Source organism: Lytechinus pictus, chromosome 14 (genome assembly GCF_037042905.1).
Source record: "Lytechinus pictus isolate F3 Inbred chromosome 14, Lp3.0, whole genome shotgun sequence".
NCBI lineage: Eukaryota > Metazoa > Echinodermata > Echinoidea > Temnopleuroida > Toxopneustidae > Lytechinus > Lytechinus pictus.
Window position 1 is genome coordinate 1,288,203 of NC_087258.1, and position 23,937 is coordinate 1,312,139.

Sequence of the window (23,937 nt, forward strand, 5' to 3'; positions counted from 1 at the left end):
AATAAAAGAAACCTTCCATACCATACATTTGTGTAGCAGTGTTAAAATTCAACATGAAAAAAAAAATGAGTTAAACAACAATATCAAGTTATAAAGAGTAATATAATGCTGATAGCTAGAGTATAATCAAATATTTGCATTGTAATGAGGATGATACAATGGATCAACTGCATACACCACACAATTCAGATATGAATCAGATAACATGATAGAGCACAATATATGTGACAATATTAACCATCTTACCTACAAAATATGAATTCAGGATTCATATATAAATTTACAGAAACTGAGGGAAAAGTACAAAAAATAGTAAGTTCACATGAACTTGAAACCTTGAATCTTTAAAAGCTGAATATTTGATTCAAGTCGACTTAAATTCAAACAAAACTTATTATAAAGTCTTGGACTTGTACCATAATTTTTTCTGTAAATTTGGACATATGATCATACCATATAGAGACAAGGATTATTTTCAGCATTTGTGTGCACATAATCCATTCTAATCTTGCCAGATAAAGTTTAGCTCTGTGGAATATGTCACACAGAGATTGATGTTAATGTGCTTGAAAGAAGGGAATCTTTAAAAAAAATCATATTCATTTGCAATGAGCCTTTTTTTGCCATGATGTAAGTCCTAAATAACGAAGGAATTTCAAACTCTATGCAAATGCTTTCACCTTCCCCACAATAAAAGTAAATGTTTATTAATGCACAGATGAGAAAAGAATGTGAATTCATGGATTACATGTAATTCAATATACTCATTGAGGTTTAAATCTCACTCGTTTAAAATTTATAGAACATAAAGCATACCTGCCAACAATTAGAAATGCAAAACCAGGGGTCCAGGGGCCGACTATGGCCCTGCCAGGGTTTTAGCAACTTCAACCCTGAAAAGACTGGGCTATTTGAGAAGTTTAGAGGATTGGGTCATGAATGAGTCTACGGCGTATTTTTCCACATTGCTTTTTCTCACATGAAATTTAGAAATCGCCCTGATTTTTGTCCATTTTGAAAGTTGAAAATCAGGACAGTCCTAAGTACATCAGGACAGTTGGCATAGTAAACTGATATTCTCTCTCTTACTCCATCTACAATACTGAAAAGAGCATAACATTGCAGCAAAATGTCTTGAAGGTTCATTCCAAGGTTCAAACAATCAAAACTGAAAATAAATGTAAAATGCTGCCCACTACGCAAAATGAATTCAACCATAAGGCTAAGACACTTATATAATCAAGTTTGCATTATTCATGATGATGTGATGGACAGTCGCACAACTCATGTCAATTCATATGATTTAATGAGCAATTAAAAATAAAACCCTCTACTTTAACATATTGTGAAAATACATATTGTGAAAATAATTGAACATATCAATATCATCTACACATTTTCTGCAACACAACATCTATAGAGTATATGTAATTGGCGGCTAAATTGACAACTTTTACACTAAAAATAACAAAGAATGTCATATACAATGAGTTACAAATATCATAAATTATATAGCTCTGATGTAAAATTATGAAAAAAGAAACACAATTTTGGCTTTGTAAAATTATACAAATACTTGCTCTAGAATGCAAACAATTAGCATAGGGAAGAAGCTTGCAAAAAAAAAGTTTCTCAAAAATTGCACTTGAAAACTTGACTGAACTGTACAACCAGGGAACTCCTGGGTACAACATTGCCAAACTCATTCATTTAAAATGATTCAAATTCTTTCAAGCTGTATTTAATTCAAAGGAAACAATGTCATCATCACACTCAAAGGAATATTATCCTGTAGAGCAGAAAACCTGATAAAGAAAAATTTAAGTTCTAATTGAACAAATATAATAATGCAATAAAATATAAAACAATATGAGATACGAAACTGACCTACCCAGTGATATACAGGTTAAAGGATCTTATTATGCTTTAATCACATATTTTAACAAATTATATAGTTTTTAATAAATCCTTTAAGATCTCCAAACAAATTTCTTTTCATCTCATTCCTCCTTTCAGCCAATACACTGAACTAAATACCAAGAGCTTGATTTATAATGTTGAACAAATAAAACAAAGACAACTGATTAAAACAAAAAATCCTCCTCAGGTGTACATCTGATTTTTCACCTTTCTCTACCTTTTGAAAATCATGATAATTGGTTCAACTTTTAATAATGAAATCAGTCAACAACTACAAAATAAAAAAAAAGAGAGAAAAAGAAGATTCCTATTTCTTTTTCTAGGTACATCCCCAAAAGGCGTAAATCTGATTTTTTTTTCACCTTCTTCCAAATTCTAATCATCATAATTGTTTCAACTTTTAATCTCTTTTAATCCCTAAATGAGTACCCTCATAAAAACACATAGAAATGCAACTAAGTCATATTTTCATATAGTGAAAGCCAAGGGATAAAATGTTTTCTGAATTACTAAAAATTGTGTGTAAATGGAACCAGAATTTCATTAAAGATTACTAAATGTAAATTAGATATCTTCAAATTGAATAACTTCATATAACTTAAACAAGCATAAAATACTTGAACGAGCAGGACTTTACATCAAATCTTCATGACTCATGCCTTGATTGAATTATCAGCATAGGTTTGCAAAATAAGCTTTGGAGTACATGACCTGAAAAAATGAAAAATTTGAGTTCCATAAATCATGAAAACATACATACATACACAACCCTTGATTTATACAAAAATAAATTCAGTTTTTCTAAAAAATAACATTTTAAGTTCAGATATACATGACTTGAACTTATTATTATACATGAATATTCAAGCAAACTTCATGCTAAATACATACTTCATATACGGACCATGAACAACTCTGTACTGGGTAATAATAGATATCATGCTAATACACTGCCAAGCAAGTTTTATATATCTCTCAATTGGTTTCACAGATTGGCCCACTTCTGTATAGTCATGCGTTTTCATTAATTCCCACATGTTCACAATATTCTACTTGCTTTTCCTCAATAAAAGCATCAAATTCAGATTTGAATTTTTATAATTCACCAAAAATGTTCACAATTGCAATGATTTAATTTTTACCAAAGCACTGTAAATAGCACATTAGAAAATGTCCAACAGCATGCGTAAGCAAATGGGACTGGATGTTGGCATCGAAAGGGAAACTTTGTGAAAACAGCAAAAAATATGTAGGAAGCAACAAACTGAATTCAATATGCACACAGTTCATATAGTTACACACAATTTATATTTTAACATTTAAATGGTTTTTTTACTGTCTTTATGATCACACACTGCTGATGTGTAGTCTTTCATTATCAAATCTTGATCCTAAATCCTGCTATTGACAGGTTTGGGATTCAAATCCCTCCTGCAGTCACCACTAGCCCCTTTGCAAGGCATCAATGAAAAATAGCCCCTCTCCACCCAGCCGTTAACCACATGTTGGCCCTGGTGTACACCACTGAGAATCAAAGCTCCACAAGATTTAATAAATATGGAGTACATAATCTACAAATGATCTTACAGAAATAAAGGAAGCATGTTGACATAACCTTCCTTCACAGATAAAAAACTGCAATCACCATTAAAGGGGAAATTCACCCTGAAGATAAGTTTGTTGCGAAAATAGCAGAAAAATAATACAAAAATATTGGTGAAAGTTTGTGGAAAATCCTGCTCGTATATGATATTACAAATCAAATAACAAAATTCTAATAACTTTTTTTTTTCTCAAACCTTTGGCATTATTTTCTATTATTTTTTCTGCTATTTTCACAATAATGTTTTTGTCAGGGTGAACTTCCCCTTTAACTAATCATGAAGTCTAGAATTATGATTGTTTGAAATGGTAATCACAATGAATGTACATGTACCATTGTTTTTTATATCCTTTTTGGCTGATGGTCTCAAGCGGTACTACACAATATGCATAATTCATGCTCAGTGATCAATCAAACTATAAACCTTAAATCTCTTTGTTCCTCATTCTGTTATAAAATTCTTCTATATTTGAAATAGTAAATTTTATTTCATCAACATTGTATATCATTCCAAAGCTTAAAATCTGCATTGATAATTTATTTTGGCCAGCTAATTTTGGTTCTGAGCTGGGACCACATTTGAACATAGGCTATCTAAAAGGAGGAAGGTAGTGAAAGTTATTTGCAAGTACATGGAAATTCACACAACACTATTCCTTATTATGCTACTGTATTTAACTCTTGGTTACATTGATAATTGAAGCCAAAATTACCGTAGCTTTATTACAGAGATGCTTTCCTTACAAAGTGGTTTTAATCTGGGCGGTGAATTAACAAAGTCCCCTGCCTTGTCTATTCATCAGGTTTGACTATGGTCTTTGCTCTGATTCCACTCTGAGTCAGATTAACATCATCACCAACTTGCACCTCTCTCAACATTGATTGCACTCGTCATTACAACATAATAATTCTTCAGTACATTGATACATATATGACATCATCATCAATATGTTTGGTTGGAACAGGCGATCTAACTTGACCAGTGATGGCCAAAAATGTCTTTACATTTTCCCAGCAAACTTTCAGCATTCCATAATCATTCTAGTCATTAGCTGATGGTAGAGGGCACATGAGAGTAATTCAACCGCGCGCAAAGCATGTCGGACAGGCGTAAGTAAAGATCACATGACTTTTTTGATTAAAATAATTCAGTAAAAATAGATCAAATGTTTGTATATCAAAAGAAAAACGATAGAGATAATGCTATGTTCATACTTTTTCATAATTAAGGCGTTTGGGGAGGCTAGACTGCATTTTTGTATTTCATTTGAATTATTATTACCCACAATGCAGTTCGGGGTTTTCTGGCGATGAACTGGCCGAAATTATGGTTAGTCTTATTTCAGGCCACTTAACTTTTGATTGAGCTGGGCAAGTACCCGATTAACATATCAGGTCTTAATGTACCGTTAATTGTGACTAATGTCAGAGAATTAAAGCAAAATCTATCGTGGGATTGATTTTTGATGATTTTTTGATGAGCTATGATTTAACACGTGAGTCAATGGGGGTCTGTAATACTCATGTGTGCCCTATACTGCGACTACACTTCTACACAGTAGTTGCTAAGGCCGAGCGTCGTCTGCTAGAAATCAGTGATGGAATGTTTTAAACAGTTTTATACAATGAAATAGGTTATGTTTGACAACAGTTGATCGGTATATAACTCGGCATTTAGTGCATTTATCGCTTACTATGATGAAATGACGCTTTCAAATGCATATTCAATGCTTATTATCATTTATCATGCAGAAATGCGAGTTTCTACTGCCAACAGGAGATCAGATCTGGTTGGTTTGAGAGTGTGAAATGACATAAGTAGGGATTTAAAAATGATAAATAACTACTAATTATCATCAAGGATTCCCATTTTTAGTGTTTAGAGCACGCCGAGAAAGAAAGATGAACAAAACATTAAAATACATAAACTTGTCTCAGTCAGATGTAGATTGCGCACTTGAATACTATTCACTTCGTTGAAAGCTAAGCGGGGGGGGGGGGGGGGGGGGGGGAGCTGAGTCGGGGTACATACCTCATCCTCCTGTCTTGTAAGCAGGGCGGGGTTGATGGTATATATCTATAGCACCCCCCCCTCCAGCTTGTGAGTTATAATGAGGAAGAGAGGCGATATGAGCACAAGAATTGCTTACACTCTTTGTTTGTTATCAATTTTCTTTTATTTACTTTGTTTATTTTTATGCGAATAAAAAAGGTAATAAATCACTTTGAACAAAATTAAACATGCTAACAAGAAGTTTTAACTCCACACAATATATATTTTAGCCCATTGATGGACATCAAACAAGTAGAACTTGTAGCTGCAATACCATAACCTATAGGAAGCGCACAAATTATATGAATGGAACACTGTATTTTTACATTAAAATGAGGGGCGTGTAATGAGACGTTTTCTTTTCTTTTAACGCGTTTAGTCAGATTAGGTATTGAATGCAATATATCAATCTCTTCAGGAGAACCCACTCTTTCTTTTGAGACCAAAATATTCAACTTTTCGTTGTTTGACCCTCAGTATAGGGCACATGAGAGTAATTCAACCGCGCGCAAAGCATGTCGGACAGGCGTAAGTAAAGATCACATGACTTTTTTGATTAAAATAATTCAGTAAAAATAGATCAAATGTTTGTATATCAAAAGAAAAACGATAGAGATAATGCTATGTTCATACTTTTTCATAATTAAGGCGTTTGGGGAGGCTAGACTGCATTTTTGTATTTCATTTGAATTATTATTACCCACAATGCAGTTCGGGGTTTTCTGGCGATGAACTGGCCGAAATTATGGTTAGTCTTATTTCAGGCCACTTAACTTTTGATTGAGCTGGGCAAGTACCCGATTAACATATCAGGTCTTAATGTACCGTTAATTGTGACTAATGTCAGAGAATTAAAGCAAAATCTATCGTGGGATTGATTTTTGATGATTTTTTGATGAGCTATGATTTAACACGTGAGTCAATGGGGGTCTGTAATACTCATGTGTGCCCTAGATGAAGTTTGAGGAAGCTTTCAGCATTCCATAATAATTCTAGTCATCATTAGCTGATGGTAGATGATGGTTGAGGAAGCTTTCAGCATTCCTAAATCACTCTAATCGTCATTAGAAGATGGTAGATGAAGTTTGAGGAAGCTTTCAGCATTCCATAATCATTTTAGTCATCATTAGCTGATGGTAGATGAAGGTTCAGGAAGCTTTCAGCATTCCATAATCACTCTAATCGTCATTAGAAGATGGTAGATGAAGGTTGAGGAAGCTTTCAGCATTCCATAATCACTCTAATCATCATTAGATGATGGTAGATGAAGTTTGAGGAACGCATCATCACTCTTGATGACAACCTGTTGCTTGAGTTCCTCATAGCAGCTCTTAGCATAGTTTATCTGTTGAGATACCTAATACAATAGATTAGAGAAAAATAAGAGATCGGATTAATTGTCTTATCTGCATATCAGTGCAGAATTTTATAAAACAGAGATGCCAGTTGTATTTGATATAAAAGTCTGAAAATCATCTAGAATGACCCCTTTCCTACATGAAAATGGAATTCAATGTCTGAAAAATATTTTGAAAAAGTATGAATTAATTCTTAAGTATGTGGCATTCATGATAAAATAAAATAATAGAAAAATACATTCTTGTGATTACAGCTTATGGCACAAAATTACTTGACATTGGGATTGGTACAGATTAAACTCATTCGTGAACTTGACCTCCAGCTTAAATGCCAAGTATACTTAGACATACCATACATCTTGACAGGCTGACTATTGCGAAAAAATAATATGGCTTCTAAAACTGAATTGTGTTCAATCTGGATAGATCCACCAATGGACACCTAGTATAACGTATGAACGATCTGTAACAATTGCCTGTTACTTCTTGATAAGTTACTCTTCTTTTTTCATATCAATTCTCTATTCTCATCTTTTTCCTATCTCTCTCCCTTTTCTTTCCAATCCCCCTCTCTTAAATTTCTGCCTGTCTGTCTCGCACTCCCTGTACATGTATCTCATGATATAAAAGTTGTTTCTTTTACTCTTATTCTGGGATTGTCCTCGATAAGCGTCTTTGGCTTTTTGGCAATTCCTCCATGATGTTCAGGTTACTTATGTTCTGCTTCTTTGGTTGTTCTTTGTTTTTTTGTAGCTCTTGATACTGGTGTGTTTTTGTAATTTGTCATTTTTAATTAACTCTTGTTTGTATTTTTATCATGTTTTTATATTGTACAATTTGAATATGGAAATAAATGAATTTAATTGAATTGAACAAATGTGGCGATAATGCCTGAAAGTGCTATTAGAAACATAAAGGGCTTTTACCTTCTTAGCTATGCGTTCGTTGTCACATCCAACCTTAGGTCTTTCTTTGAGATCTAGACTAGGAGCTGACACACCAGCCTCTGTATTGGCCACCTTGGTTAGCTCTATGTAATGCTTTCCAGCTAAATATACATAAAAGACAAGAAAGAAAAAAAATGTTATGGAAGTGAAAGAAATCTTTCCACTGTTCATCCTGGTAATTGTAGCTCAATTAAATGTTTCGGAAGGCTAAGTTTCTGGACAAACATTTGTGGACAATAAACCAGTTTGCATTTGATTTACACAAACTTGCTTTTTTTTTATGTTCTGTTGCAATCCTACTGTTGAGTATTCTTCGTTCATTAGCTAGGTGAATGTGGGCGAAATTGTTTGAATTTGATTTTATACGTTATCAAGCTATACACAAATGCAAAGATTAATCATTCATGATAATATATTCATGTTACATGTATATTACGGCACATGAACATGGGGGTGCATATAAAAACAAAAAAGACAAGTTGGAAATGGTGGTAACAGGACCAACAAAATAAATTAGAACAAATGTTAATGAATCAACTGATATAACAGAGTGTTGCTGCTAGCATTGATGTGCTTAGATACCACATTAGAATCTACCAACAAAGACAATATGGCTAGATAGAGAGTTAAAAACATCACATTTTACCCAAGCATAAAATGCATTTTTCCATGAACAAGCAATAAGGATGAATTACTAGTACCCTACCTATATGATGCATGTACAAACATGCACCTTCCACCTGTTATGCAATAGATTATATAGCATTTATCACTCTTAAATGTAACCTTAATGTACCTTTGCTTTAATATTCATCATTAAAATAATATCATATATAACGTGTTTACATGCTGACCCGACTCGTTCAGATCCACAAGCCGGTGCAGCCTTTGGCTTGCGGGTTATCTTGCATCGTGTTTCCACGCTGTCCCAGCTCGCGGGGCAAAAACATAAATTAGTGGATAAAATTTACTTCATGAACACACGCTTCTTGCCCGGGCAGACTTGAGTGCGTGTTTACAAGGAGAAAAATTGCTGTGTCTGCACCGGCTAGCAGGTCTGATCCTATTATTTTGGCGGAGCAAAATTTCTGTGTCTGCACCGCAAGCTGGTGCAAGATAATCACGTTTACACGCATAAAAAAGGCGAGTCTGCATTGGCTCACAGATAGATCTGTACAGCAAGCCGGTGCAGCGTGTAAACTGTAAACACGGAAATAGTTCAAAATGCACTAAAAAATGAATTCCAAAAACAGAGTTCAAGGGGGTGTTTCACAAAACTTTTGAAAGTTTGACATGAATGTCATATGTATGTAAGCACTCACTTGCATATGATATGTAATACACAATTTCATTGATCAAGATTTATTCCTTTAACGCTTTAATGCTTTTGCGCCTCAGCTACGGCCATGGTAATAACATGATACCAAGTATCGAGGCACAGTTGAGAATATGCACACAGTAACTGCGCTATATAAATGGACAGAGTATTATTATTTATTAAGGTAGGACGCAACCCATTAGTATGTTCTGAACAATAGGAATTAACATAAAAGTGTGATTGTTTTTAGTCAGACTTTATCTTTGTGAGACACCCCCTGGTCTTGTTAAAAGAAAAACCAACATATTCAATCCTAACATAATATGAAAATGCTACTTCTATGTAAAAAAAAAAAAGAAAAATTATTGTTGTACAGCTTAGTAACAGAATGATAAAAAAAACCAGAGAATTTCATTTTCATCACTTCGCTTCCAAAGAAATGTCATATACAAAAAAAATGTATTTGTTACATACTATTTTAGATTTTTTCTTTTTTAATGAACAAGCTATTACTAGTATTAACCATAATGTATCTCGACGTAGAGTTGGTAAGACCAGGAAAAAATAATTTGATAAAAAACAATGCTACAAGTGCATGTAAATGGAATTTTTTTACCAACAAAACCCAAATAAGCATACAGCAATAACACTCAGCATTTTCACATTCACTCCAACACTATTGTGAGTGTTCAAGTGTAGTCAAAGATGGGTAATGCATTCCTGAAGTGCTTTCTAGCTTGCAGAAAAGACCCGAGCATTCACCGAACAGAAAGTGGAAAAAGAGATAATTCAGTCCAACCTGTCTATTAAAGCCACCCCAAGGGGAAACAGAAAAAAGTTGCCACTGGTGACAGATGGCCTTTATAATTATAGTCCCGTTTTATAGCACATAGTCTTTTCAAATGGGAACCAATTTTGGTAGCCACTAAAGACAGGTATATTAGTGGCAAGTGGCTGCTAAAAGAACTTTGACTACACGCATACATACACGCATGGACATGCCCCCCCCCCCAAAAAAAAAAGGGTATAATAAGAGCCAGTACTTGGAAATCATAACATCGAGACCCCAAATGAGGTTTATTCTACAGTGCATATCATGGCCCCCAGAAAAAAAATGGAGTTAAAAGTACACATAATGGCATAAACTGTATTAAAAGATACTTAAGACATTTTCCAAATGAAATGCATAAAGAGTTGAAGAGTTGATGTTGTTAAACCAGCTTGAAAAAAAAACCCAAGCCCTTATTCTGAAGTCAGGTTTAACTCAAACCATGGTCTAACTGTGCTAAAATTATTGGAAGTTAAAAATTTCTAAATTGTGTATAGATTGGATATTTCTTATGGTTATTATGTTGTTTCCTCATGCTTAAATGATGAAGAAAAATATTTTAGTTATTATTCCCAGAAAGGTAAATATAATTTGAGTGTAATGAGCTGATAAATTGAGTCTATGATGTTAGAGATTTGGGTAACATCAGGCTATTCATAGTTTTAGACCACAGTTTACATAGGACCAGACTTCTGAATATGGGCCATTGCCACTATCCCCAAAGAAAGTATAAAATGTACCAATACCCAGAAATTAGAAGGGCAACAATGACTCTTTTTTTTGCTCTCAAAACACACCAAGACAAATCAAGGATGATTCACTTTTTTTAAATGAGAGAGTTGAGACGATGGAGCAGATACAATGTACATATATTTTGTGTGTATTAATTGGTAATAGAAAGGCAAGATACAAAACAGGCACATAAGATATTGGCCAAGAAATTAAGTTTTTCATGTTGAATTGAAAATTTATTTTAGTTTATCGATATCATATCACAACGTATTATGCATTAAAAACAAAACTGACACAAAAATCACTGACATTAATTGAATCAAGACCCTGCATGCTCAATGCCGAAATTAGGATGGATATTGTACTTCTCTGCAGGCATACACCCCTATTCTAGCTAATGGAAGATCCCTCAAATTACCTTCCTGCATAGGCCATGCATGGTGGAACTGGCTATGCCACACATATTCAGAGGGGTGTAGTAAAGAAGTCAAGTGGATGTGCTTGAGTCCCGCTGCATAGTAGCGAACAGCTAATACAGTTGTGTTGTAAGTGCACATCAAATGTTAAGATTATTTAATATATTGGGGATGTAAACAAAGTTTTCTGTTTACATGCAATCAAGTTTTAGAGTTATTGTTATAAAACACACTGTTAATCTCTAAAATATCATGAATATTGTGCTTTTTTTCAATTCAAGCTTGTTACCATTTTTTTTTTACAAAAGCAAGTGTACAAATGATGTGAGGAGCAAACAAAATAACTTAAAGGTCTAATCATTGTTGTGTTAGTCGCAGCATATGAAGACAAACTGAATTATTATTTCATCCCGCCTTCTATACAATATTTATTTTACTACCTTTAAGTTTTATTCATTTATTTACTGATGTTTAATTGATTGATTTATTAATCAAACAATGTAATGATCAATAGAGACATCAACAAATATTTGTTCAATTGTTAAATCCATCTATTCATTTATTCTTTTTTTTTTGCTGTTCTCTTTCGGTATTAGTTGTATCATTTCAAATGCGGGAAGCAGTCTTGCTTTTTAAAGGAGTTTTAAGTGGGTTTTATAATGGGTCTAAACATAAAACAATAATAAAAAAAAACAGATATAATTTTAAAAAACAGCAAGAAAAGACGGGTGACAAACAGCTAACTTCCCATTTTGTAATCACCCATTTATTGACTAAAATCATTATAATCATTCATACTCTTTTAGTAAAAGAAAAACACAAATCCCAAAGAAACCTTCAGAAAAGGAGTAAAGATCCTAATTATAGATAAGTACATTGGGAATATCAATGATGATTTTTATTTGCTATAAATTTTGCAATCAAATGTTTTTATCACCTTTAGAGCAATTAAAGAAAGTCTAAACCCACATTCCTTGTAAAGCATCTCAATAGACAGATTGAAGAGATGTTAATTTCTACTCCCAAAATGCACTATTAGAGGCTACACTCATTGCACAGATATACAGTTAGTAGTTGAGAGCTTGAATGATTTATAAGAATTTAAACTTACAGGTGCAATGTAGCCCTTTGTTATGACTGGCTTTATCACTCTCTTTGTATGAAGCTTAATAAGGAAAACAATTCACCCACTTTTAAATTAATAAGTTATTCAACTTAGCCCCAAGGGTGCTGTATTTAGAATCATGTTTTGAATTAAATCACCTCAAGTCAACATTTCATTTTACAGAATACAAAGATGAAATTATCAGTAATCCAAATTAATCAACCTTAATATTAAGTTTATCATTTTAAGTACTTTCATGAAAAATGAATGATATTGATATAAAATAGCAAAGTTGAATCAGTGATATACATGTACTTCTTCATGATGTGATATTGTGAGAGCAAAAATGAAATAAAATGAGATAAAAAATGAATGAAAATAAATGAAATCCAGAATTTGATTATTATCTCTAAAAACAGAAACAGAGACATACAGTACTCTCATATTAAAATACTGTGTAATTAGAGGGATTCAATAAATTGATAATCTAATAATTTGTTTGAAATGGTAAGTACTTTCATACCCAACCCAATCACAACAAAAAAAATATCTGGTATTTTTCCAGTATCATATCCTGGAAATAAAATTACCCGCATAGAAATAGTACTTTTAAGATGAACTTTTGCAAGGACTACTCCTAGGTCGTAGGGATTTTAGCAGTATGGAAGCATATTATGAGAACTTTTAGTATGAGTCAATCAAAACATTTTATAGGGGTCTACTTATCACAGTCCATTGTGTAATCTACAACCTTGAAAAACTTTACATTGAAGTTAATGGTAATTTTTCAGGGGTCTTTTGAGCATTTTGAGGGCAAATAGCCCCAAGCCCCCCCCCCCCCCCCCGAGTAATTTTTCCCCTAGTATGAGGCAAGATGAACACGAATAATTTGTACAGGAGGATTCATGAGAACCTTGTTACTGGCTAATAAAAATTTGTTTTGTTCTGATTCAAGCAGGTGTGAAGGCAGAAAATAATAAGTTTAATAGTAACAGCACATTTACCCAGGGTAGCCACTTCATTTCTTCCAGCGGACCCTGCTATTATTAACCCTGCATTAGCTGATCTTTTTTCTAAAAAAAAAAATGTTTGCCAATGAACTCAGCGCTATCTACAATGAACAATTAATCATCATCTTTCGATTCACAATTTGTTCTTTTGAATTATTTTCCCAAGGTCATGACATTTTCATTTTGCTTTCTTTGTCTTTTTAAAATGAAAAATAGTAATCCCACTAGATATATTTTAGACGACAAGTATTAACTATCATAACCAATATTATGCAAAAACTAAACACAAATCCAAATGAAACCAAACAAAACCAAACAAAATACAAGACAGAAAATGAAAGTTTTGAGAGTATTTGTGCCAAAGTAAATTAGTTTATATATATTGATAAGATTTCTAAATAACACCTGGAATGCTGAATTCATAATGCTTGTAATACATGTAATCTTGGGAGGATCTATGTGCCCAGCATAGGAAAATACATTTACATTTAAAGACCAAGTCCACTTGAACATCAAGTTAATTAAATTGACAAAATTATCCAAAATACATCATCTCATCAAAACCAAATGTACATGATTAACATTATTGTTCAATGTTGCATATTTTCTTCCTCAGAAATTTAGGACCCTGTTTCATAAAGAGTATGCATATTTTAACTTTGCCATTATGGCAACTCAGCAGCCAATCACAATCAAGGTAACTATGTAGTTGGCTTAATGACAAACTTACAATAGCTCTTTATGAAACAGACCCCAGAACAGATGAGAGAAATAGTGATTTTAATGCTTCACCTTTTATAACATGAGGTGTTATTGATTTCAAGATTTGTAGATTTGATAATAAATAAGCTTAAATTGAATCACAAAATAATGATAAAGATGATGATTTCTTGAGGAGACAAACCATATTTTACAATATTGAAGCAAAAAAAGTTTATCTTAGCCATTTGCATTTAACACATCATATACATGTCAGTGTTTTGTGCAACAATGCAATTAACCATTTTTACCATTTTAATTTAATCAATTTAAGTTGATGTGGAGTTGGCCTTTCAAGACCTTGAGAAAAGTCTGTGAAGTATCTTTCAGCAGAACTCCCACTAAGCATCTTTTCTTTGCTAGTGCTCCCATTCCAGCATAGAGAGACTAATGTGGAGTGAGCACAAGGTGCTGTAAAAGATGCTGAGTTGGATCCCTGCTAAAAAGATTTGTCACTCTTGTTAAGGTGATGTATGGCGCATTGCAAGATCTTACATGTATGTTCAATCCGACACCAAGCGTAAGTCAAACAAGTGGAATGCCTCTGGCGGTCTCACCTGCATCACGCGATTCAATATAGCAGCAGTGCTGACTTTGAAAACTACTATAACTCGCACAAGATGTTCAGTGATACTTGGTTACTCTTATTTACACATTTTATGAATTAGACCAATACACTTACAGAGATATGATGGTAATTCAACAAATACCCCCAACGTGGCCAAAGTTAATTGACCTTACATGACCTTTGACCTTGATAATGTGACCTGAAACTCGCACAGGATGTTCAGTGATACTTGATAACTCTTATGTCCAAGTTTCACAAGTCAGATCCATAAACTTTCAAAGTTATGATGGTAATTCAACAGATACCCCCATTATGGCCAAAGTTCATTGACCTTTGACCTTGGTCATGTGACCTATAATGCGCACAGGATGTTCAGTGATACTTGATTACTCTTATGTCCAAGTTTCATGAATCAGATCCATAAACTTTCAAAGTTATGATGGTAATTCAACAGATACACCCAATTTGGCCAAAGTTCATTGACCCTAAATTACCTTTGACCTTGGTCATGTGACGTAAAACTCAGGCAGGATGTTCAGTAATACTTGATTAACCTTATGGCCAAGTTTCATGAACTAGGTCCATATACTTTCTAAGTTATGCTGTCATTTCAAAAACTTAACCTTAGGTTAGGATTTGGTGTTGACGCCGCCGCCAGATAAGCGGCACCTATAGTCTCACTCTGCTATGCAGGTGATACAAAAATCAAGTACTTTGATTAAATGCAAATACGTAATTGATTGTGTCAATTTGTAACTTGATATTAGGACTTGAGCTTGATTTACAATTGAATACGAGTTTCTTACAATACACCACTAGGGTTAAATCAGTTTCATGCTACCTATCAAACAATTAATACATGCTTGCTAAGACAAACTCAGGCACCCCTGTCTTTTGAATGGTAGAGTCTTCTTACCTTGTAGTATGTGCTTGGCATGGAAGAGTTCGGAATGGAACACTGTAAGTACAGGTTCTTGAAGGTTTATGAGGGACAAGAAATAGGTACATTCACTGGTGATGAGGACCTGCATACCATCTGATGGGTGGTTACGTAGCTCCTCCATCATGAAGTACCTAATTAATAAAAAAAAACGGTACATTAATTTGGTGGGTTACAAGGATTAAGTATGAGGTGTTGTGGTTCTGCCGCCCTCATAAAGAAAGCCATCGGTCTGGATCCCAGCCAGGAATTACTTTCGTTTGGCAAAAGAAATATATCCACATTTTACAAAAACCCAAGATTTTTTTTTTTCCAAAGTGAAATGACAAAATATGATGTGGCCCTGTGACTCCTTATTCAATTTTAATAAAGTTACTAACAATAGAAAGGAATGAAAAAACACATTGAATAGTGTTGAACAGACAAAATACATGCAGAAGCTTGGCAATCACAATTTTTTAAGAGATGATGCCTTTCATACTGCATGCAATTCAGAATTTAAGTGCGAATCTAAGTCATACTTGTGAAACAACCCCTGGTCTTATATGACTACCCCATCACTTCCAATCTGACATTTTCCCCTGTGACATCAAATAGAGTTTCAATATAAACCTACCTCTCACCACTTGTGCCTTCACAAAGCACACTGACAAACTCCATTCCCCTTGAGTCATGCAAAGAGTACCTAGCGAGCACCCCTGAGGGACTCCTACAGCATCGAGGTGGCCTGACCCTAGGGGGCATCAGATGGCTCTCATTGGTGGTGGAGCTACGGATAGCAGCCATGGTACCGGAGGCTAGATCAAACAGACCGGCCGCAGGCTTGGTCACCGTACCCATAATGCCTCGCCCTATTCCCTTCATCAGACCCTGAAGGAAGAAATATGAAACGTTGAAAAGGTTTAAAGGACAAAAGAAAATGTAATGATAGTGAAAATGTATAAAATCATCATATCAATTCAAATATTATCATAGGTATATGTACCTTTAACTCTAAAATAGTTAAAGGTGTGTGGCATCAAAAACACTATCGTACCTGGAAAGGGGGCAGAGTCCCCCTTAATGACATTTTGATGACCTCTTTTGCTTGTCAGAATTTTTTGTATGGGAAAGTGCTGCCAGTGACTTTTGACATTGTTTTGTATAAATCATAAATTGTTTGCTGCCCCACCCTGATGACGTTTCCCACATACATCAATGATCAACTGTGACGGGTATGTACTTTAATATAATGTAAAGTCTGCAGAACAAACAAGGACGACGATCGAGAGACGGCCAATGGTGGTTCTCGGAGTGCAAACGCTTTGTAAATGAATTATGTACATTATTTGTACATATGATACAAAACACCAAGGAAATGTGTGCTTTATTGTGGACCAAACCTCATGATGATTATTGATGATCCGGAGAATGGTAACTGTATGAAAGGGGAACGCCATTGTATTAATAACATCAACAGTACATGCATGCAGACAGTAGTTGCTAGAAAATATGGATCTGACTTCTTTATACCAAGTATACCTCCCATGTCTCCGAGATAATATCACCACACTTGAATTGTTCAAACAAACACAAAAAAGCTCTCTTCCTCACCTCTACACCATCTTCTGAAGCACCTTTGTATGTCTGTGTGAACATGCTTGTCAATCCCCCAACCACTCCAAACGCAAAACCTTTGACCCCGGCAGACAGGTGACCAGAGCTGGTTCCATCGTGCGTCTCTCGAATCACATTCCTCATCTCCTGATGTCGGTTGTCAAAAGTTGCTGTGCCGATTCCGTCAGATATCGTTCCAGTCACCTGAAGAATGCAAAATCATTGACACTTGACAACTTGTGTACTGTATGAGATCTTTAACTCCCAAACATGCTACGCTTCTGCATGTTATATATATCAGCGATGGCTATCTGCTGTCACACATTGCCATGCCGATTCCGTAAGAGATTGTCACGGTTACCTGAGAAAATTATTTACATTATCGAAAACTCACAGGAGAGTTTGAGATTTTCATTGAGCTTGAAGGGCACATCATAAGCTTTAAAATGATATAACTTGTTAAAATTGATAAATACTAACTCACAAGAACTTGACTGAATGCAGAGGAAACTCAGCAAGCACTTACAAACAAAATAAGGAAAAAACAAGGTTTCAATTTCAGGGTTCACTCAAGCTTGAGATGTGCACACTGTGCAATCTAAGTGAAATTTCCAAGTAGTCTGAAAAATGGTGTCAAAGAAAATAGTGTATCTTTTGTTTTATTCAACTTTATAGCTTCCAATTTTGACAGTATGAAGAAGAAACATTCCTCTTTCCTAATTTTCTAATATCTGCTTTTTGAAGACTAAATTACTATCTGGGCTATTTGGAGGGGCGGGTCACATCTAGTGATGAAATATTTGTAGTATAATGATAAATAAATAAAAATTAATGAAAGAATGAATGAATGAATACCTTTGCAGCTGTATTTGACATGCCATGAGTCACATTCTTGACAAGCCCAGTCACACTGCCTTCTAGAACCAATTCCTTTAGACCATCCTTGAAATCTTGGAGCAGACCGATAGGGTTCCCTAAGAAGTCTACAGAACCTAGGATCTTCACTGCTTGACTCTTGAGCTCCTAAATACATAAAACAAATATATAAATGATAATTGATTCAGCTTCTTTTTGCCTTCAAGGTGCAAGTGATGCTAAACAATAATAGTAACACTATACCTTGATAGTTTGAAAGAGGTCAAAGCTCGAATATACTAATTCTCTTGGGAATTCTACAACCCAAAAAAGTAGTCTATAAATTTGTTCTTACAATTTTATTCCCAAGGTAAATTCCATTCCACAAAAATTTATTTCTAGGAAACTACAAATGCATTTGCATATCTAAAAAAAAAGTGTACAATGCAGCCCCACCTACTCACCTCTGTGTAGTGTTTGACGATAGAGTCCAAGAGAAACTCTTGGGTCTCGAACGGATGTAGCCTTGTAAACGGATCGAGAGATACGGGAGCTTCTTCAAACTGGATCAAGAATAGTCTCATTCCAGTCTTGAGTTTATTAAGATCTTTAGGAATCTTGATAGAGGTGTACATGCTGAGACGGAAGTCTGTGGCGTGGATCTTGAGGGTCTCGAAGAAGTAGCGTTTCATTGGTTGGTTATTGTCTCGCGGACTGCATCAACAGATAAAAACAGACAGACTCAAGATAAATGCCATTTTTGGTAATGCTTTCAAAATTAGTTTGTACAGAATCCAATAAAATGACCACCCAAGTGTCTGTATGTATGAATAAAAAAATATGTGCCAAAGGATTATGCAAGAAATTGTGTAATTGAGAAACTACATGTAGCAAAATAAACATGATATTCAAACCATTTGTCAGGTCTTTTCCAATAATAGTACACTGTCCCACATGTACTTATCTGTGTTAATGATCTTCAGTTTGATCGTTTTTCAGCTTAAAATGATGATGACTAGTTTACTGATCATGAGGATAATATCAATAACTGCATCAAATGTTAACAAACCTGATGGTTTCATAATGTGTCTCATCCGTGGTTTCCGTGGTGATATCTGGTTGAGAGATTTCACTCATTTGTAGTAACTTGAGAAGAAGTAGCTCCTCTACATTCAGTGTCATCTTACTAACTGTCAGGACCAATCTCTGAAATTCACAAAGAGACTCTCCCTCATTAATCTCCCATATCTACTCCAATGAAACTGGAACTTAAAAAGCACAATCAAAACTAAATTAGACTGTGTCTAAAGCTTTGAATAAAAATCAATACTATGAATTATATTTAAATGTTATAAAACTGTTTGTACAGTTACATCAATCGGTTGTTTACAAAAACTTTAATCAATCAGGTTCAGTGCAGTCGCTCAATATTGTTGTCATAAAGATCTTTAAAACACTTTTCATACAAATTTACTGATAGCACATTATTCTTAATTAAAAATGATGGAAATAAAATTAAAAATTCAAAATTTCCATAATCCTGATTATTTCCTCCATATCTAAAAGAGCATGCATTATTTTCCGATCAATGAACAAATCAATACACATAAACCGCAATCTAAAACTGTTATGATTATCTATTATTTTTATAATGACTATTTTTTCATATAAACAACAAGCATGAGCCAAAGCAACTTACGCAATTAAAAGAGCAATGATTATATTATTATTCATTGTTCTGTACAATCTGCATCTGCTTGATGGGAAATTGACATTACCTTGTATATTTCTACAGTTGGGGAACCCCCGATTTGCTTAGTAGCTACAAGGCTGAGAGCTGCACGACCTTCTTTATCTGAGGCAAACAACATGACTGGCTTCTGAGCTTGAGCAAGCTGGTTGTCAATCTATAATCGAAAGAGACATGTTGAAAATATATTGGATGTTTATCTCATATTACTGAAATAAAAGACAATGTTGTATTCTATTTGAATATGAATCTAACAATGATTTGTCAAATCATGATGAATATTTAACATGGTCACCATCATACTCAACATCATCAATATCTATCATCATGATAATCATCATTGCCCTTCTCATCATGATCATTACCACCACCACCATCATCATCAGCCCCATCATCACTTGCATCATATCACCTTCATCATCATCATCATCATAACAATAATGGGATCATGATTATGACCATCTAGAATTGATGGTGTCCCCACTATGAACATCATCACCACCATCACCATCATCGTTGCCGTCGTCATCATCATCATCACCACCACTACCACAACCACCATCATCATCATCCTCATCACCACTATCATCACAATCATAATAAACATCACCACTATCATCATCATCATCACTATCATTATCATCATCATCATCATCATCATCATCATCATCATCATCATCATCATCACCACCACCACCACTACAGCCTCCATCACCATCAAGATCATTGTCAGCCTAACCTGAACTTTACAGACGCTAGCATTAAGATCAACTTCCTTGCTTGTCTGTAAGTAGTGGACATCAATGCCAGTCAGGGTGATATAAGTCAACTCCTCAGGAACTCTGTTGACCAGAGAGACACCAACACCTTCCTTCAGCCACAAGGCAATCTATGACAGAAAACACCGGTAGCTCAAGTATTATCAAACAATGCACCGTTTAGATTACTGAAAAGATTCACCAGATAGGTGTGTACATGAGAAAAAATTCTTTTTTTTTCCACAATCATATAATTTTACTTTTTTTTGCAAACTTTCAAAGGTCCGATGAAGCTTGAAGCCTCACAAGCAAAATCTCACCCAAAACAGGTAAACTTTTATGATTACGGAAAAAGGTAATGTTTTCTCAATGTACTGTTTACTCTAAATTGACTGATAAATTAAAGCTAAGGACCTGGGGAAAATTCACTAAAGATTTACAATTATGGAAACTCTGCATTATGGGAAGTATTACCTGAATTTTCAAGGATTGCTGAGCCTTGTTAATATTATGATTATGTTTTACAAAGAGAACCCTTACTCTTTCTAGCAAAGAATACAAACGGGGAAAGCATTGGTCACCTTGTGAGGGAGTGTCACAAGCATCCCCCTTACCTCTAGTTCTTTTCCCTTTCTAGAACTGGACCCTTCTTGATTCTGACTCTCCGTTGTGACCTTTGACATCCGAGCCTTGACATCTACCATCTCAAACTCCTCGACCGAGGAACCCGGGATGACAATGGGTGGTTTCTTGGGAACAGACTGTGACAAAGAAAGGAGGAATAATATTAAACAACACAACCTTCCCAATAAATTTGTGGAAAGATTTCAGTCAATCAGATCACAATTATTTTTCACACATTCTAGAATATCTCCTTTATACCTTTAACCCTATCTAGGCCGGGGTATTTTGGGAGTTCATATGGCCGGGGGGGCCTCCCAGGCCCCCCTTGAGATCTCGGCCGTCGACCGTGCGATTGCGCCGAAAATTGGCACAAGGGTAGTCTGGGACATAATCTACAAAATTGTATAGTAATTTATTTCATGCGAATTGCTATTACGTGATTATGCTAATTTATGCGTAATTAGTATGCAAAATCATAGTTTTTCTTTTAACTCCCTAAATAAAGCTCCAAATGTTCTAATTTTTGGTATAGAAACTCTTTGCGATATCAAATAATTCTCTTGTGTATCACATTGCTTTTTGCAATTTCTTATGTATTTCTTTGTTTTTTTACCTTTTGTTTTTCATAGTTTTTTCAATGAAATTTATTGGGGACTCTTCTGAGATCATTAAAAGCATAAAATAAATACATTTAGACCAGCAAAACTAAAAATAATCATATATTTATGATTTTTGGTTTAAAACACAATTTGCATTGACTTTGTACACAAAATCACGTTTTTGAGCAATTTTTGGTCTGACATGCACTAACATAATGTTGCGTAATTTCGGAACCACGTACCCGGTTGACCCAAAATTGGTCTCAAAAGTTGCGCAAGACTTGAAAGTAAAAAGTCAGCGAGCGGCCTAGATAGGATTAACCTTGAAGGAGTAATCCCTTAAGCAGCTCTTCCAAGCTAAACTGGGATGGGATGTGATGTGACAGAAGAGGGTGGTGGTGCCTGTACAAGAGACCTCTAGAAATGCACATAAGACTACAATACTGTTGAATATTGTCACCGATGTATACAAATTCCCATGCGGCCCAGTAACTACTATTGATAAGCTCTTGGCTGATCAAGTTACAATGAATTTGCATGCATTTTATGACCCTCCTCATCAACTCTAACTTGAGCCTTCCACATGTACATGTATGTGATTATCAATCTTGTATCAACTCATACATGAGAACTCTACAAATGATAAGACTACGTTCCTGTTGACTACTGTCACCGGTGTACACAGATCTTCAGGCAGCCCTGTAAAAATTCATGAAAAACTCTTGACCGAACAAACTTCAGAATATTTTTTCAGACACTTTATGACCTTCCTTATCAACTCAAACATGAGCCATCTATGTGGGACTACACTGCAGTTCTGTTAGATGCTGTCATTGATGTACAAGTACAGGACGGTCCATCAGCCATGATCGATCTTGACACTTGGGTTACGTGATCCTGGTAAGTTCTTCTGTCTGGTGATGAGCCGTTAGCCCTCTACAAATGCACATAAGACTACATGTTCTTACCTCTTGGATGCTCTCATGGATGTAAAGGACTCTTGTTGGTCCATGACCTTGACCTTAAGATTACCTTATCCTGGTAAGTTCTTCTGTCTGGTGATAAACCTTGAACCCTCTAAAAATGAACATAAGTCTACATTTACTAACATATTAGATGTTATGACTGACATAAAGGACTCTTGTTGGACCATCCTTGAAACCAAGGTTACTGGATCCTGTTAGGTTCTTCTGTGTCTAGATGAACCACAGGCCCTCTAAAAATGAACCTATGTCTTCTTATACTAACCTCTTGCATGCTGCCACAGAGTCCTGCCACAGGGACTCTTTGTTGGTACATGACCTTGACACTGAGATTACTTTTTCCTGTTTGGTTCTACTGTCTGTAGATGAACCGTGAGCCCTCTACAAATGTATAAAGACTACATGTTCTTACCTGCTGAATGTTATCGCTGATATAGAGGACTCTCGTTGGTCCATCGGCCATGACCTTGACACTGAGGTTGCCGGATCCTGGAAGGTTCTTCTGTCGGGTGATGACCTGTTCTAAAGGAATCTCTTCTTGAGACACGTCCAATCTACCACCAGGAACAAGGATGAGCTCACTCCCTACAGACAAAGACATGATGGATATTTATGAGTTTTGGACTTTTGTTGGGCACATGTAATTTTCCCATCCTATTACCTAGTATAAGAAGAGGAGGAAGGGGTAGGAGCAGGAGGAGGGGATAGGAGGAAAAGGAAAAGAACAAAGGAGAAGGACACGTAAGAGGAAGAGGAGGAAGAAGATAAGAAAGAGAGTGAGAAGAAGGTGGAGAATGAGGTGGAGGAGGAGAGGGAGAAAGAGAAGGAGGAGGATAAAAAGAAGGAGGGGAAGAATAAAGAGGAGGAGGCGGACAAAGAATAAGATAAAGAAAAAAAATGAGAAAACATTTAAAACTCACCTTCCTTGAGGCTAAGAAGACCAAACTTTGGCTGGACGACATAATTCTTATCTTGACATCTCAGACGTCCATCCTGAAATTAAGAACATCAAAAAGAATTTTCATCAACAACCATGTAATTTACCAATATGTATAATCAATACATGAAAGCGAGTGGTAGACATTACAAGGCTTTTTAAATAATATGTTTGAATAAGATAAACTGGGATATGAATGTTGAAACAAATTGTATGATGGTGCCCTATGCCTGCACACCTAATAGTGGACTTAAAATCAAACCTAACTTTTCATAAA

General features: G+C 35.1%; 1 protein-coding gene across 2 annotated transcripts in view; it reads right to left on the minus strand.

Annotated features, from left to right (window-relative positions):
• Positions 1–6,687: 6,687 nt before the first annotated feature.
• LOC129276799 (intermembrane lipid transfer protein VPS13D-like) overlaps positions 6,688–23,937 on the minus strand; it is an 83,396-nt gene continuing 66,146 nt past the window's right edge. Inside the window, exons 59-72 of one of the 2 annotated variants that reach the window (XM_064109797.1) lie at positions 23,644–23,716; positions 23,136–23,308; positions 21,132–21,278; positions 20,499–20,648; positions 19,788–19,916; positions 19,079–19,215; positions 18,474–18,723; positions 18,010–18,177; positions 17,152–17,358; positions 16,175–16,428; positions 15,535–15,692; positions 7,861–7,982; positions 6,847–6,933; positions 6,688–6,784 (exon numbers count right to left, since the gene is read on the minus strand). In XM_064109797.1, coding sequence (XP_063965867.1) covers positions 6,755–6,784; positions 6,847–6,933; positions 7,861–7,982; positions 15,535–15,692; positions 16,175–16,428; positions 17,152–17,358; positions 18,010–18,177; positions 18,474–18,723; positions 19,079–19,215; positions 19,788–19,916; positions 20,499–20,648; positions 21,132–21,278; positions 23,136–23,308; positions 23,644–23,716 — 2,085 coding nt within the window. In that variant the 3' untranslated portion in view covers positions 6,688–6,754. Of the gene's footprint in view, positions 6,934–7,860; positions 7,983–15,534; positions 15,693–16,174; positions 16,429–17,151; positions 17,359–18,009; positions 18,178–18,473; positions 18,724–19,078; positions 19,216–19,787; positions 19,917–20,498; positions 20,649–21,131; positions 21,279–23,135; positions 23,309–23,643; positions 23,717–23,937 lie in introns of both variants that reach the window. The other variant, XM_064109798.1, reaches the window with a different exon arrangement.